This window comes from Dipodomys merriami, unplaced genomic scaffold (assembly GCF_024711535.1).
Source record: "Dipodomys merriami isolate MVZ:Mamm:240054 unplaced genomic scaffold, mDipMer1.0.p SCAF_59, whole genome shotgun sequence".
NCBI classification, from domain to species: domain Eukaryota; kingdom Metazoa; phylum Chordata; class Mammalia; order Rodentia; family Heteromyidae; genus Dipodomys; species Dipodomys merriami.
Genome location: NW_027206168.1, coordinates 4699612 through 4714194, shown reverse-complemented (window position 1 = coordinate 4714194; position 14583 = coordinate 4699612). Strand labels below are relative to the sequence as shown.

General features: G+C 43.5%; 1 protein-coding gene across 2 annotated transcripts in view; it reads right to left on the bottom strand.

The window, feature by feature from the left end:
* Positions 1-13953, bottom strand: part of Rabep1 (rabaptin, RAB GTPase binding effector protein 1) — a 95221-nt gene extending 81268 nt beyond the window's left edge. The window contains exon 1 of one of the 2 annotated variants that reach the window (XM_070001690.1): positions 13702-13953. In XM_070001690.1, coding sequence (XP_069857791.1) covers positions 13702-13735 — 34 coding nt within the window. In that variant the 5' untranslated portion in view covers positions 13736-13953. The remainder of the gene's footprint in view (positions 1-13701) is intronic. The other variant, XM_070001691.1, reaches the window with a different exon arrangement.
* Positions 13954-14583: the final 630 nt, after the last annotated feature.

Below are 14583 nucleotides of genomic sequence, written 5' to 3'. Positions count from 1 at the left end.
TGCAAAGATACAAGCAAGGACACTTACTGAAGCACTTATGCAATAGCAAAAATATTCATCTGTGGATGATTTACTTTTAAAAAAGTATACTGCATTCGCAGGGCACTGGTGGCTCATGTCTGTAATCCTAGCTACTCAGGAAGGTGAGATCTGAGGATCACAGTTCAATGCCAGCCCAGGCAGGCAAGTCCATGAGACTCATCTCCAAACTCTTTCCACCAGAAAGCTTGAAATGGCGCTGTGACTCAAAGTGGTAGAACGCTAACCTGGAGCGAAAGAGCTCAGAGACAGCACCCAGGCCCTAAATTCAAGCCCCACTACAAAAGGGGGGGAAAAGGAGGGGAAGGAACAACATGAGTATCATGATTCTACACGAAGTTATCAACATACACACTTTTTAAATAGAAAAATATAACAAAGCCACTACACAGTACTGTTTTTCTAAGGAGTAAGTTTATCTTTCTTCTATACTACATATTTACAGCTGTTTGCTCACAAGGACTTTACTTTTGACACACAAAAAATGAGAAATTTAAATTTTTATACAATTAAAAAATAGAGCCGGGTGCCAGTGGCTATGCCTATAATTCTAGCTATTCAGGAGGCTGACATCTGAGGATCGCAGTTCAAAGCCAGCCCAGGAAGGAAAGTCCGAGAGACTCTTACCTCCAATAAACCACTCAGAAAACCGGAAGTGGCATTGCGGCTCAAGTGGTAGAGTACTAGCCTTTAGCTGAAGAGCTGAAAGACAGCTCTCAGGGCCAGAGTTCAAGACCCACAACCGACCAAAAAAAAAAAAAAATAGAGAGCTTGTTTGGAGGTTCTAGCAGGGGAGTGCAGCTAGTCGTATCCCCTTGACGAAAGACCAGTTCGTCCTTTTCAACAGAGCGCGCAACTTCGGGAGGGATGCACATGGAGCGGTGAGGAAGGAAGGGGACCCGCCTAGCCAGCCAGATCAGCCGAATCAACCCTGGCAATCAATGGGGTGACAGATGTCGCAGCCAGATCGCCCTCACATCCAAAATTAGAGATCAATATAATAGAACAGAGTCCCAGAGTCCAAAAGGAAACCCACAGTCAAATGATCTTCAGCAAAGAACAGAGCCATGGCAGTACACAATAAAGAAAAGATAGTTTTTTTTTCAACTGTCTTCTAAAACAACTGCCTATGAACAAGGCAAAGCTATGCACCTAATCAAAAGCCTTCTCTTCACCAAAAGAAACTCAAAACAGATCACAGACTAAAAGTAAAATGTAGAACTATTAAACTCCTAAAATATAACATAGGAGAAAATCCAGATAACCTTGGCTTTGAAGGGTAATTTTTAGATACAACACAAAAAGTGTAATTTATTAAATAACTGGCAAGGGGAACTTCATTAAAATTAAAAACTGCTGTGACAACTGGCACCAGTGGCTCGGAGCCTGTAATCCTAGCTACTCAGAGGGTGAGACTGGTGCTGGGAAGGTGGCTCAGTGGTAGAGTGCTTGCCTTGCATGCATGAGGCCCTGGGTTCGATTCCTGAGCACCACATAAGCAAAAAGAAAAAAGCCAGAAGTGGCGCAGTGGCTCAAGTGATAGAGCACTAGCCTTGAGCTGAAGAGCTGAAGGACAGCGCCCAGGCCCAGAGTTCAGGCCCACAACCAGACCCAAAAAAAAAAAAAAAAAAAAAAAAGAAGAAGAAGAAGGGTGAGACTGGAGGATCACGGCTCAAAGACAGCCCAAGCAGGAAAGTTCATGAGATTCTTCTCTACAACAAACTACTACAAAGCCAAACATGGAGCTTTGGCTCAAGTAGCACAGTGCTAGTCTTGTCTTGAGCAAAAGAAACTCAGGGGCAATGCTCAGGCCTGAGTTCAAGCCCCAGGACAAACAAAAAACAAAACAAAGCAAAACAAAACCCTGTTATGCCCAAGACCTTGCCAGAAGAATAAGAATAAGAAGACAAGCCATAAATACTAGGAGGGAAAAATTGGTAAATTATATAGCTGATAAGGACTGTTACCCAAAATATGATTTTTTTTAAAAAAATCTTAAAATTCAACAACAGGAAAATGAACAAGCCAATGAAGAAGAAAAATGAGCAAAATATCTAACTGGACAACTCAAAGATATACAAATGACAAGCAGGTATATAAATAGTTGTTTGATATCGTATTAGAAACTGTTATTTTACATTTAAGGAAATTGAGAGAAAGAGTTCTGTTCTTTGAACAAATAACATATGTTCTGTCTCGAGTAGCTTTGCCAATTTCATGTTCAGCACTTTTAAGAAAAGCATTAGCAGCTGGGTACTGGTGGTTCATGCGCCTATAATTCTAGCTACTCAGGAGGCTGAGATCTGAGGATTGCAGTTCAAAGCCAGCCAGGGCAGAAAAATCCATGAGACTCTTATCTCCAATAAACCACCAGAAAACTGGAAGTGTCACTGTGGCTCAAGTGGTAGAGCATTCACCTTGAGCTGAAGAGCTCAGGGAAAGCACACAGACCCAGAGTTCAAGCCCCCACGACCAACAACAAAAAAAGAAGAAGCATTAGCAAGGGCTGGGAATGTGGCTTGCCACATAGAGTGCTTTCCTAGCATTCATGAAGCCCTCAGTTTGATTCCTCAGTACCACATACACAGAAAAAGCCGGAAGTGGCACTATGGCTCAAATGGTAGAGCAATAGCCTTGAGCAAAAAGCTCAGGGACAGTGCTCAGGCCCTGAGTTCAAGGCCCAGGACTGGCAAAAGAAAAAAAAAGAAAAAAGCATTAGCAAACTAAAAGGTATTCTAACACTTAAATGACCCAGAAGAGGACACACAGAATAGTGAGAAAATGTTAACATGGAAAAGAGTTCTTTAATATTTGAAGATCTTAAAAGAGAAAACAGTATAATTTTGATTTGTGGAAGAGTCCAAAATCAAGGTATAAAAGAAAAACAATTTGGGGGGCTGGGAAGGTGGCTCAGTGGTACAGCGCTTGCCTTGCATGCCTCAGGCCCTGGGTTCGATTCCTCAGCACCACATAAGCAAAAAGAAAAAAGCCAGAAGTGGAGCTGTGGCTCAAGTGGTAGAGTGCTAGCCTTGAGCTGAAGAGCTGAGGGACAGCACCCAGGCCCCACGACTGGACCAAAAAAAAAAAAAGAAAGGAAAGGAAAAACAATTTGGGCCTAACAAAGTTTAAAAATCCTAATACCACTACTACAAAAAGTAGAAATGTTCCAGAGACTAAATTTTTATCTGTGGGAAAATGCAGAACAATTTTTTTTGTAAGAGCAGTGAATCAGGACTATTAGTACCCTGTCATACTACTTAGATAACCCTACTTGGTTCAAGTTAAATGAAAGCGAAAGATCTTGCTTGAGTAGTTAAGAAAGCTAGGGAAATGAGATCTAGATGGGGAGGAGGAGCAGTTTATTTATAGATAATAAATATAACAGCAGTTTACAGAAAGTAGACATCAACTGGGGATTAAATAACAAAAACAAAGTTTTCTTAATTTTTTATATCCTTACATCAAAGTTTGTCCCCTACAACTGATCAAATTTTTATAAAACAAACCAATCATATCCTACTTTTATTACTATACCTGCCTTTCTCACTCCAGTTTCCAAGACAGAAATGCCATGGGTATGTAATGTATATAATGGAATTCACTTTTCTCCTATACATCTAAAATGGTACTGGTTTTATTATAGTTCAGAAGACTTGGAAACTCACCAAATTATTTCTGTGATGTTTGGTTAAGAAAACCAAGAGGAACCCTAGATAGAATAAACAACCTAATATATTTGACTATGATAAAAGGATAAAAGTCTCAAAACCACAACCTCCAAGTACAGGCACCTAATCTATTTGGTCATAGTAGATTCTCAAATCATAATGTTTGAATAAATGAAAGAATGAAGGCTACATATATTTAATCCATTTCTGTCTCTCTGGCTCACTCACTCTTTGAGGTGCTGGACCTCTAGCTTGTACCAAGTCTGCCTAGGAGGCAGATGCTCTTCCACATGAACCACACTTAGTCTTTTTTTTTTTTTTTTGCTTTTGCTTTAGTTATTGTTTGGATAGGGTATGATGTTTTTGCCTAGCCTAGTCCACAATCCCCCCACTTATGTCTCCCACATAACTGGGATTACAGATGTGTGCCACGCAGTTTATTTGCTGTGATGAAGGGCTCTTTTTGTTGGCCAAATTTGGCTTCTCATTTTGATCCTCCCAATTGCTCTGCCTCCTAGGTAGCTTGGATTATAAACATACACACACTACTACAACTAGCCCTCAATTTCTCTCTTGTACCTTAGAGGCTTTGCTTTCTTTCTCATCCTTTCTTCTGTTTTGTAGGGTGAGGTCCCTCTCTCTCCTAGTGACACTCATACTTCCAATCCATGTAATGTTCACCCAATACCCCTGGAAAACTAATCACACAGAGTACTTTCTTGACTTATTTTAGGCTCTACTTTTTTCATGTGTCCAGTCCCGGGGCTTAACTTCAGAGCCCTGACACTATCCCTTAACTTTTGCTCTATCACTTGAGCCATACCGCCACTTCTAGCTTTTTGCTGGTTAGTTGGAGATAAGAATCTCATAACTTTTCTGCCTGGACTGGCTTCAAACTGCAATCTTCAGATCTCAGCTTCCTGAGTAGATAGGCTTTTAGGCATGAGCCACCAGCACCCAGCTTAGCCTCTACTTGCTCCTCTCAGGGCCTCTCACTCTCACTAAACTTTCTTGCTCACAGCTGTCACTCTTATCACTTGAGCCACACCTCCAGTCCTTTAAATACTTTTTCTTATACTTAATTAACCCCCTTGCCAGGAACCTTACTACTCCCTCAAGTGAATATCCCACTTGTATGTTATCTACATAATTTTTAATTTTAGTCTATACATGCTACTTCTATCTACTCACTCCTTCCTTAGTAAAACTTTTCTTTTTTACAAATCCTAATGATCACTTAAAACTGATTTCAAGGATCACTTGTCTTCACCTGACTTCTCTATAGAACTTAGTATTAGAGACCATCCCCCCCCACCCTCTTTAAAACTTTCCCTAATATTAACTTCCATTACTAATCTCAATTCTTTTGTTATTTTTAAGAAGGTTACTGATTTTCTTTTCCTCCTTCATCCCTTTAGTTTGATCTGTGGCCTTTTTTATTGCCTACATTCTTCTCCCTGAGCAGTGTTCATGCCAATGATTTCTAAGCATTTCACTCCCAAAAGTACATCTATACCCCAAATGTTTTCCCTCAACTCCATACCTGTATTTCCAGCTATCTACTACATATACCTACATGGCTACCTACTAGTGTTCCAGACCATCTATATTTAGATTTATTGGTGCTCTGACCAAATACCTGATAGGAAAACTTAAGGGAGAAGGGGTTTATTTTGGCTGTTTCATATAATTCAGTCCATGGCTGCTCGACCTCATAAGCCTGGGCAGAGCATCACGGTTACAGGAGCATGTATAGAGGCTGTTCTTTACTTCACTGCAGACAGCAAACACAGTATGATATAGGAAAAGGTCAAGAATAATCTACACCATACCCAAATATCTGTCCACAGTGACTACTCTCTTCAGCTAGCCCCCACCTCCTAGAGTTTCTAGAATCAGCTGGGAACCAAGCATTCAAAACTGCCTCTGGCCTGGCCCCAGTGGCTCACGCCTGTGATCCTAGCTACTCAGGAGGCCGAGATATGAGGATCCTGGTTCAAAGCCAGCTCCCAGCAGGAAGGACTGTGAGACTCTTATCTCCAACAAACCACTCAGAATACCAGAAGTGGCGCTGTGGTTCAAGGAGTAGAGCACTAGCCTTGAGCTTTAGAGCTGAGGGACAGCACCCAGGCCCAGAGTTCAAGCCCCATGACCAACCAAAAAAAAAAAAATGCTTCTGTGGGACATATTTAATATTAAAGCCAAAACACTTACCAAAACTTGCTACTTTCTACTACAAAATTTGTCCTCCTTCGGTTGACTAAATAGGTAAACAAATATCTACATTTCTAGGACCCTTTATCTGTCCCCTTCCATCCCAAACTGAAAAGCACATCAAGTTAATATTTCATTCCTACAGTATTTCTCATATTATTTCCTTCTCTCCATCCCACTGACTTATGTTATACTTCCATTATCCTTCGTCTAGACCAGAATAATATCCCAATTCTTATCCTTAACCATCTGCATAACAATCTACCTTCTGTATAGTTTCCAGAACCAATATTCCCTTTGCTCAGTATTATTCTATTGAAACAGGCTTAGCTCCTTGGCTGGCTGCAAACTTTTCTACCATTCAAGAACAATTACCTGTTTCAAATCTGTGTCTTAGGACATGCCCATAGCACTAGATTATTCATTTGTATGCAGCAGATCATACTGCAAATGCTCAATTTTTACCATGCAGAGATTCTCCCTCTCCTCTGTCATCTTCTCAAAGACATCATTTCAATCTGTCAAAAAGTCTTTTACTTGTCACCAGGCACTAGTGGCTCACACCTGTAATCCTAGCTTTTCAAGGTTGAAGTCTGAGGATCTAAGTTCGAAGCTAGCCTAGGCAAGGAAGTCTGTGAGACTCTTATCTCCAATTAACTACCAAAAATAAATAAATAAATAAAGGCTAGATTACTACTTTGAGAACAAAAGCTGAGGGGAGAGCCTAGGACCTAAGCTCAAGCCTCTAGGCCAGGCACAAAAGAAAATCTTTTACTTGTTATGACTGACAAATAAAACTGTATGCATTTATCATATACATGATATTCTTTAGTATATATATATATATTTTTTTTTTTTTTTGGTTGGTCATGGGGCTTGAGCTCTGGGCTTGGGTGCTGCCCTTGCACTCTTCAGCTCAAGGCCAGCGCTCTACCACTTGAGCCACAGCACCACTTCCAGTTTTCTAGTGCTTCATTGGAGATAAGAGTCTCACGGACTTTCCTGCCCAGGCTGGCTTTGAACCTCAATCCTCAGATCTCAGCCTCCTGAGTAGCTAGGATTACAGGCATGAGCCACCAGCGCCCGGCTTATCTTTAGTATATACACATTTCATGATGGCTAAAGCTAAGCATTTAACAAATGCATTACCTCACATAGTTATCATTTTCAAATGTAGGGAACACTCAACATCCACTCACTTTCCATTTTTTCCAAGGATACTATAATATTTCATTAATATGGGAAAGTCTATCTCTAGTGCCCTACTTCCTTTAACCAGCCTCTCTTCCTGGTTCCACTACCAATGGTGCTATCAAACTTTAAATCTACCAATGGAATAATCCATTGACAAGGCAGAGCCCCACATCTGCACCTCTGTACCTTGCTTGCTACACTGGAAGAGAAGACTTCACACATGTGCCCTCAGGAGACATTTCAGATTCAAATAGTAACAATAAGGTAATGTCACTTCAAATAGGGACAGATTAACTTCTTCCTTTCCAGGACAGATGCCTGAGTGCAGAGTAAGGCTTCCAGTACTATGTTAAAAGAAGTTATGGGGCTGGGAAGGTGGCTCAGTGGTAGAGCGCTTGCCTTGCAAGCCTGAGGCCCTGGGTTCGATTCCTCAGCACCACATAAGCAAAAAGAAAAAAAGCCGAAGTGGCGCTGTGGCTCAAGTGGTAGAGCGCTAGCCTTGAGCTGAAGAGCTGAGGGACAGCGCCCAGGCCCAGAGTTTAAGCCTCATGACCGGACCCCCCCCCAAAAAAAAAAAAAAGTTATGAAAGTAGGTATCTTTGTTTTGTTCCAGATCTTACAGAAAACTTTTACTTTTCCCTCATTTAGTCATTCAGTTGTGGTCATGAATGGATGGATGCTTTGGGTCAAATGCTGTTCCTTGCAGGTACTGAAACAATCACATGATCTTTTCCCTCCTTCTGTAGTGTGGCCACCTTTACTGATTTACATATGGTGAACCATTCTTGCACCCAAGTGATAATTCCCACTCTGTCATTGTGAATGATTTTTTTTAACACAGAGTCTTGTTTAGTAATATTTTATTGAGGATTTTTATATCTATATGCATCAGAAATAATGGTTTGTGTTTTTCCTTTTCTTTTCTCCTTGTCTGGTATAGGCATTATAGATTGAGTTTGGAACAATTCATTCCTCTTAACTTTTTTTTTTGAAGAATGTAATAATGGGAATGAAACATCCTTAAATGTTTGGCCATGACAAATAATGTTAAGACAACTAGTTGTCCATATAGAAGAAAAGCTAGATGTCCCAGCAAAAAAGAATTCCAGATGTAGGCAGCCTTCCCCTACCCGTCCCTAGCTTCTCAGAAAGTAGCTTCTAAGTTCAGCTACAGCAGCCCCTCAATAAACTCTGCCATTTAGAAAGTCACAACAACACCTTCTCCAACAAAGACTGGGTATCAGTTTTGGGAGGAGCCTCTTCCATATGTGTCCCTTCTTTGGGTGCTCCACCTCAACCCTAGAAACAGTAGCTGCTCCTAATGTCTGCTATTACTTTATTCTTAAAGTCCTCTTTATTCTTTGTAGGTAACTGTTCCTGTTAAAACTCTTTTAAACTTGCCCTGTTTAAGTTTTAAAATAAATCACAGATGGATTAAAGTACCAAACCAATTAAAGTATTGAACATGAATCCTTTTGCTTGTGTTTTGTAAACACAGGGACTGGAATAAAATCTTCCTGAGGAAGACAAGAGACCCAGAAACCATAAATGAAAATGAACATGTCAGATGTAATTTTTAAAAATGCTTTCTGTATAACTGTATGGTAAAGGGGGGGGGGGACAGATAAAGGAGTAAGCATGAGATCAAAATTTCTAATACAAACCAGAAGCCTAACATAATTTATAAGGATCCCCTTTGAACCAAGGAGAAAGAAAAATGGGCAATAAACTGGGCACCAGGGGCTCATGCCTGTTATGCTTGTAATCCTAGCTACTCAAAAGGCTCTGAGGGATACGGTTTAAAGTCAGTCCATGCAGCAAAGTCCATGAAGTGCAACTGTGGCTCAAGTGGTAGAGCACTAGCCTTGAGTAAAAAAGTTCAGGGAAAGTGCCCAGGCCCTGAATTCAAGCCCCATAACTAGCACCAAAAAAAAAAAAAAGTGGGGGGCTAATAGATATAAACAATCAATTCAGAAAAGACAGCCAGCCAATTAACAAAAATATGCTATAAAACAATACAGTCAGCTAAGGATACAGCTCAGCGGTTGAGCACTTGGCTAGCGTACCCTGGGTTCAATCCAGCAGCACTAAAGGAAAAAAGAAAATACACTGTGCGTGTATGTGTGTATGTGGACCACCAGTTACGTGCAAATTTCAAAGCTGGTCACCTACCTGCTGAAACCCCTTCAATCACTTGTCATACGGTTCTTTTGTTTGTTTGTTTGTTTTTTGGTCCGGTTGTGGGGCCTGAACTCTGGGCCTGGGCGCTGTCCCTCAACTCTTTTTTTTTTTTTTTTTTTTTTGTCGGTCGTGGGGCTTGAACTCTGGGCCTGGGCGCTGTCCCTTAGCTCTTCAGCTCAAGGCGAGCGCTCTACCACTTGAGCTACAGCTCCACTTCCGGTTTTCTGGTGGTTTTATTGGAGATAGGAGTCTCACGGTCTCTCCTGCCCGGGCTGGCTTTGAACCGTGATCCTCAGATCTCAGCCTCCTGAGTAGCTAAGATTACAGGCGTGAGCCACCAGCGCCCGGCGTGTCCCTCAACTCTTTAGCTCAAGGCTATCGGTCTACCACTTGAGCCAAAGTGCCACTTGAGGCTTTTTTCTTTTTGCTTATCTGGTGCTGAGGAATCGAACCCAGGGTCTCAGGCATGCAAGGCAAGCGCTCTACCACTGAGCCACCTTCCCAGCCCGTGTCATACAGTTCTATCTAGGGCAGCCTATGCCCATTTTCATCCTCTCCCTCTACTCCAGGTTTTCTTCAGTTTTCTTACTCATCCTGCTTTCTCCAAGAAACTGCTCATTCATCAGATCATAGTGTCAACATTACTTCCTCAGAAACTTTTCCTGACCCCCCCTAAATAAGTCAAAAGCCTCAATTTTAGGCATCACAGCACTGTATACCTCTCACAGTCAATGAGGCTGAAACATTTGGAAAATTCCAAAATCTTTGGCATTCCTTGACTCCCTTATACATCCCACATTCCAATGCATTAAACCCTACTGGCCACACTTGCAAAATGTAACTTCCATCAACACATCCTGGTTTGGGCCCCATCATATCTTTCTAGGATTCATACCTTGGTTCCTTAATACTCCACTGACAATACAGTAACCACAAGGCGGGTGGGGGAAAGCAACAACATTTTAATGTAACATTTAAAAAAAAAAAAAAAAAACATTTTAATAGGCCAGATCCCGGTGGCTCATGCCTGTATTCCTAGCTACTCAGGAGGTTGAGATCTGAAGATCGCGGTTCAAAGCCAGTCCAGGCAGAAAAGTCGGTGACACTCTTTATCTCCAATAAACCACCAGAAAACTAGAAGTAGTGCTGTGGCTCAAGTGGTAGAGCGCTCGCCTTGAACTGAAGAGCTGAGGGATAGTGCCCAGGCCCAGAGTTCAAGCCCGACCGACAAATAAATAAACAAATAAATAAATAAATAAAATTAATATAAATCGTTGGGCACTGATGGCTCATCAGTGTAGCTGTGGCTCAAGTGGTAGAGCACCAGCCTTGAGTGAAAAAGCTGAGGGACAGTGCCCAGGCCCTACGTCCAAGCTCCAGGATTGGCACACACCTGCACACATGCATGCGCATAAACACACAATGCATTTTGCTGATATAAAAGCACAGAAGTCGTACATATCAATGTGTGATGTTTTGATACTTTCATATAATGTGAAATAGTAAGATTAAACATATCTAAATCAAACACCTATCATTTCTTATGGTGAAAAATACTCAAAATTCTTTCTTCTAACATCTATTTACTGGAGAGATTATTTTTAAAAAGTATGTTTACAAAAAAGTAATGAAGGGCTGGGAAGGTGGCTCAGTGGTAGAGTGCTTGCCTTGCATGCATGAGGCCCTGTGTTCGATTCCTCAGCACCACATAAGCAGAAAAAGCTGGAAGTGGGGCTGAAGCTCAAGTGGTACAACACTAGTCTACAGCTGAAGAGCTAAGGGACAGCACCCAGGCCCAGAGTTCAAAATCCACAACCACCAAAATAAAATGAAATCACTATCATTCTAAATGAGTAAATATGCACTATTAAAAAATCCAAAAAATGTTCAAAATTAGCAACTAAAAAGAAAAACTTAATGACTATATTTAAAATTGTCAATTAAGCTGGGTGCTGGTGGCTCACACCTGTAATCCTAGCTACTTAGGATGCTGAGATCTGAAGGATCTGTTTGAAGCTAGCCCAGGAAGAAAAGTCCTAGAGACTCTTACCTCCAATGAACGAGCAAAAATGCCAGAAATGGTAATGTAGCTCAAATGGCAGAGGGAAAAGTGAGGGAAGCCAAATTCGAGGCTCTAAATTCAAGACCATTACCACCAATAAATAAAGTAATTTTAAACATAAATCTGCTCTTTTCTCAACCTATCATATCTCCATGAAACACCAATCAAGTATATCTTAAAAAAAGAAAGAGACAATGTCATAAAAGACAGATGCTTCTGATACAGAATACAAGCAAAATAAAGTCAAAGACTAAGCAGTTATTTTTTTACTGACAGTTTAATGGGGGGGAGGAAAGAACTATGCACTAGTGTGATTTTTTGGATTTAGAATCAGCAGGGCTAAAAATAAACTCATTTGCCTAAAACTAAAGTGGTCAGTATGATCTCAACTAAAGAAAAAAAATGAAATTCATCAAGAAAACCACTGACAAAATTATCTCTCCTAGCTGTGGCTGCACATTTGCTACATTAATGTATAATAAAAATTGCTATCTAAAATTGCAAACTAAATCTCACAGTATAGTCTCAAACCTGCAAAACAGGAACTAAACTTGCATTATGAATAGCAAGAATAAATTTCCTAAAGCTAATATTTTCCTACCTTCTTTTAAGTGCTTAGTCACTTCTGCCTATTTACAAAGAAGACCAGATCTTGAAAGAGGCAGGGAATTTAGATTCCAAACTGTCATGTCACCTGAGCTGCCCTAGACGTTTGTTTCCATGCAACTCAAGAGAAGGCAGTAGCCAGCTACACATACCTACCACTCTTGATCAGAACTAGAAGCCACTGAGCTTTCTGTTACTCTGCCACTGTCTTAAGAAAAGAGGGTTTGTAAACGCAGTTTTCTTCCCTTCACGCCAAACGTGAGAATTAAAATGTAGCCTGAAAAGACCCCAATAGTCTCCCATCTCCTCCACTGAAATAAAACCAGTAAGCTAATTCTTGCACGGGAGGCACCAGGCATCCCCCTCAGGCAACTAACAACATCCAAAACTACAGGCTACCAGGCTATGAAGCACACTTCTCAAAGAGCAGCGAGAGCCTTAAAATCTGATAACATTGTTTCCAGTTCCCCAAAGGCAAGAACAAACAGTAAGGTTTTTATGAAAGGTTATTTCAATAGACTACTCTTGGAAAAGGCAAGTTTTTAAGTACTTTCTGTGCCAAGCATTATATCCTCAACGTTTTATACACATTTACAGATCCAACGCATGGGCTGATTGTGGAAATCCACCTGACAGAACTTTCTCAGCTAGATATATAGTAGGATCTGGCTAGACCAGGCGCATTCATTCCAAACTTAACTTCAGGTAGTAAATTCAGGAGCAATGTAGTCAGCCCCTGCAACAAAAGGTCAGGAAGGGCTCTGACAATCACTTTGGATTATTTGGGGTGGAGCTCTTTTTCGGTCCAAGAACCTAAACACTAGAAAAGGCTCAGCTGTGCGTGGCACTTGTCCGGTTAGCGCTAGCTACTCAGGAGACTGAGGCGAAAGGAAACCACGGGCCTAGGAACCAGCCTGGGCAAACATAGTGAGACCCTATAAGAAGAGAAAAGAGGAAGAGAAAAGGAAAGTGACACATTTCCTCGATTTAGGGGCCTTCCCAAACGCCATTCTCATGCCTAGTACTCTCAAAATAATACTAAGCTATCATTATACACGAGTGTTGCCATCTTCATAGATAAAATAGGGATGAATTAACCTCTCATGAATGACACTACTGAGGTTTTAAAGAGGCTGGGAAATAGGCCCAGAGTTCGGCCAAGGATCACGGACCCCGGAAATTTACCATTATTAAGCCACGCTGCCACTCAAAAGAATGCTAACTAAATCCACTTGCTGATCCCCACTAGCGTCTTGATGTCACAAAACTGGGAGCACGGAACGCTGGAGCGTGGACGGAGGAGCACCGATGAGGCCAAAGACACCCAGGATATTTTTTTTTCCCCCTGAGAATACAGAATACACACGCTCCCGATTTCCACCACCCCACCAGCAGGACCCACGTGCCGGTCGCGCCGACAGCGGCTTCCTCTCCGCGTTCCCCCGGCTCCGCGCGGCCCCCACAGCCTCCCCGCTTGTCGTCCGCTCGCGCGCGCGCGCGCGCCCCACAGCCGCCGCCGCCGCCGCCGTCGCCCCCTCCCCGGCCGCAGGCTTCAGGCCCCGCGCCACCCGCCCGCCCCGGGCCCCCGCCCCCGCCCGGCAGTCACCCCCCCACCCCGGGCCTGCAGCGCGCGCTTCCCGCCGCGCGCCCAGAGGTCCCTCCTCCCCCCCCCCGCCCGCCCCCGCGACGCTGGCGCCGGCGCCCGGCAGGCCGCGCCTGCCCGGGTGGGCGCCTTACCGTCAGGCTGGGAAGCCGGGCCGGGCTGCGCCATGGCCAGGCGGCCGGCCTCGGGAAGCGGAGAGAGGATGGGCGGGGAAGCGGCGACCCGGCTGCCCGCGGGCTCAGCTGGCGGAAGAGGCGTCGATGGAGCCGCCGCCGCCACCACCTAGGGAGGAACCGCTAAGGCTGGAGCTGCCGGCACCGCCACAGCCCCGGGCAGAGACGGACCGGAGCGCCGACCTCCGCCTCCTCATCCTGACAGCGGGAAATAGGCAGTGCGCAGGCGCAAGGGGGGGCGGCACGTGACGTGAGTCCAGGGGTGGGCGGGGCTTCGCGAAGGTGGGGGCGCCGCAGGCAGGGTGGCTCCGGGAGAACTGGTGGGGGGGAGAGGGGAGGAGGGAGAGTAGAGAGGGGAGCCTAGGGGGGGACGGCGGCGGCGGGAAAGGCGGGTCTCCCGGAGGGGCCGCGACCAGCACCCCAGGCAAAAATTAAAAATAAAAGAGAAGAGAGCCAAGTGGTGGAGTGCAAAGCAACCCTGCTACGTGACCGTGGGAGAGTCACTTCACCTCGTGGGAGCCTCGTGGGTACAATGGTTAAGTTTAAATGACCTAATAAAATAGGAAAAACTGTCAATAGCAGGACTGGGGCCAGACTGCAGGCCTGATAGGTAGGCCAGTGGGCTATATCTGGCATTTTGTATGCCAGGCACTGGGATAAGCTGCTATCTATACAGCAAAACACGGTGCCTGCACTCCTAACAGGAGAAGAGAAATAATATACAAAATGCACTGCCTTTATACTTGGGCAAGAGAGCCTGCCCTAGGCCCCATATTTGAATGCTTCTTATCTAACCTCCCTCTGACCATAATCCTATGACAGAGCTAAGAAGTCAACAGAGTC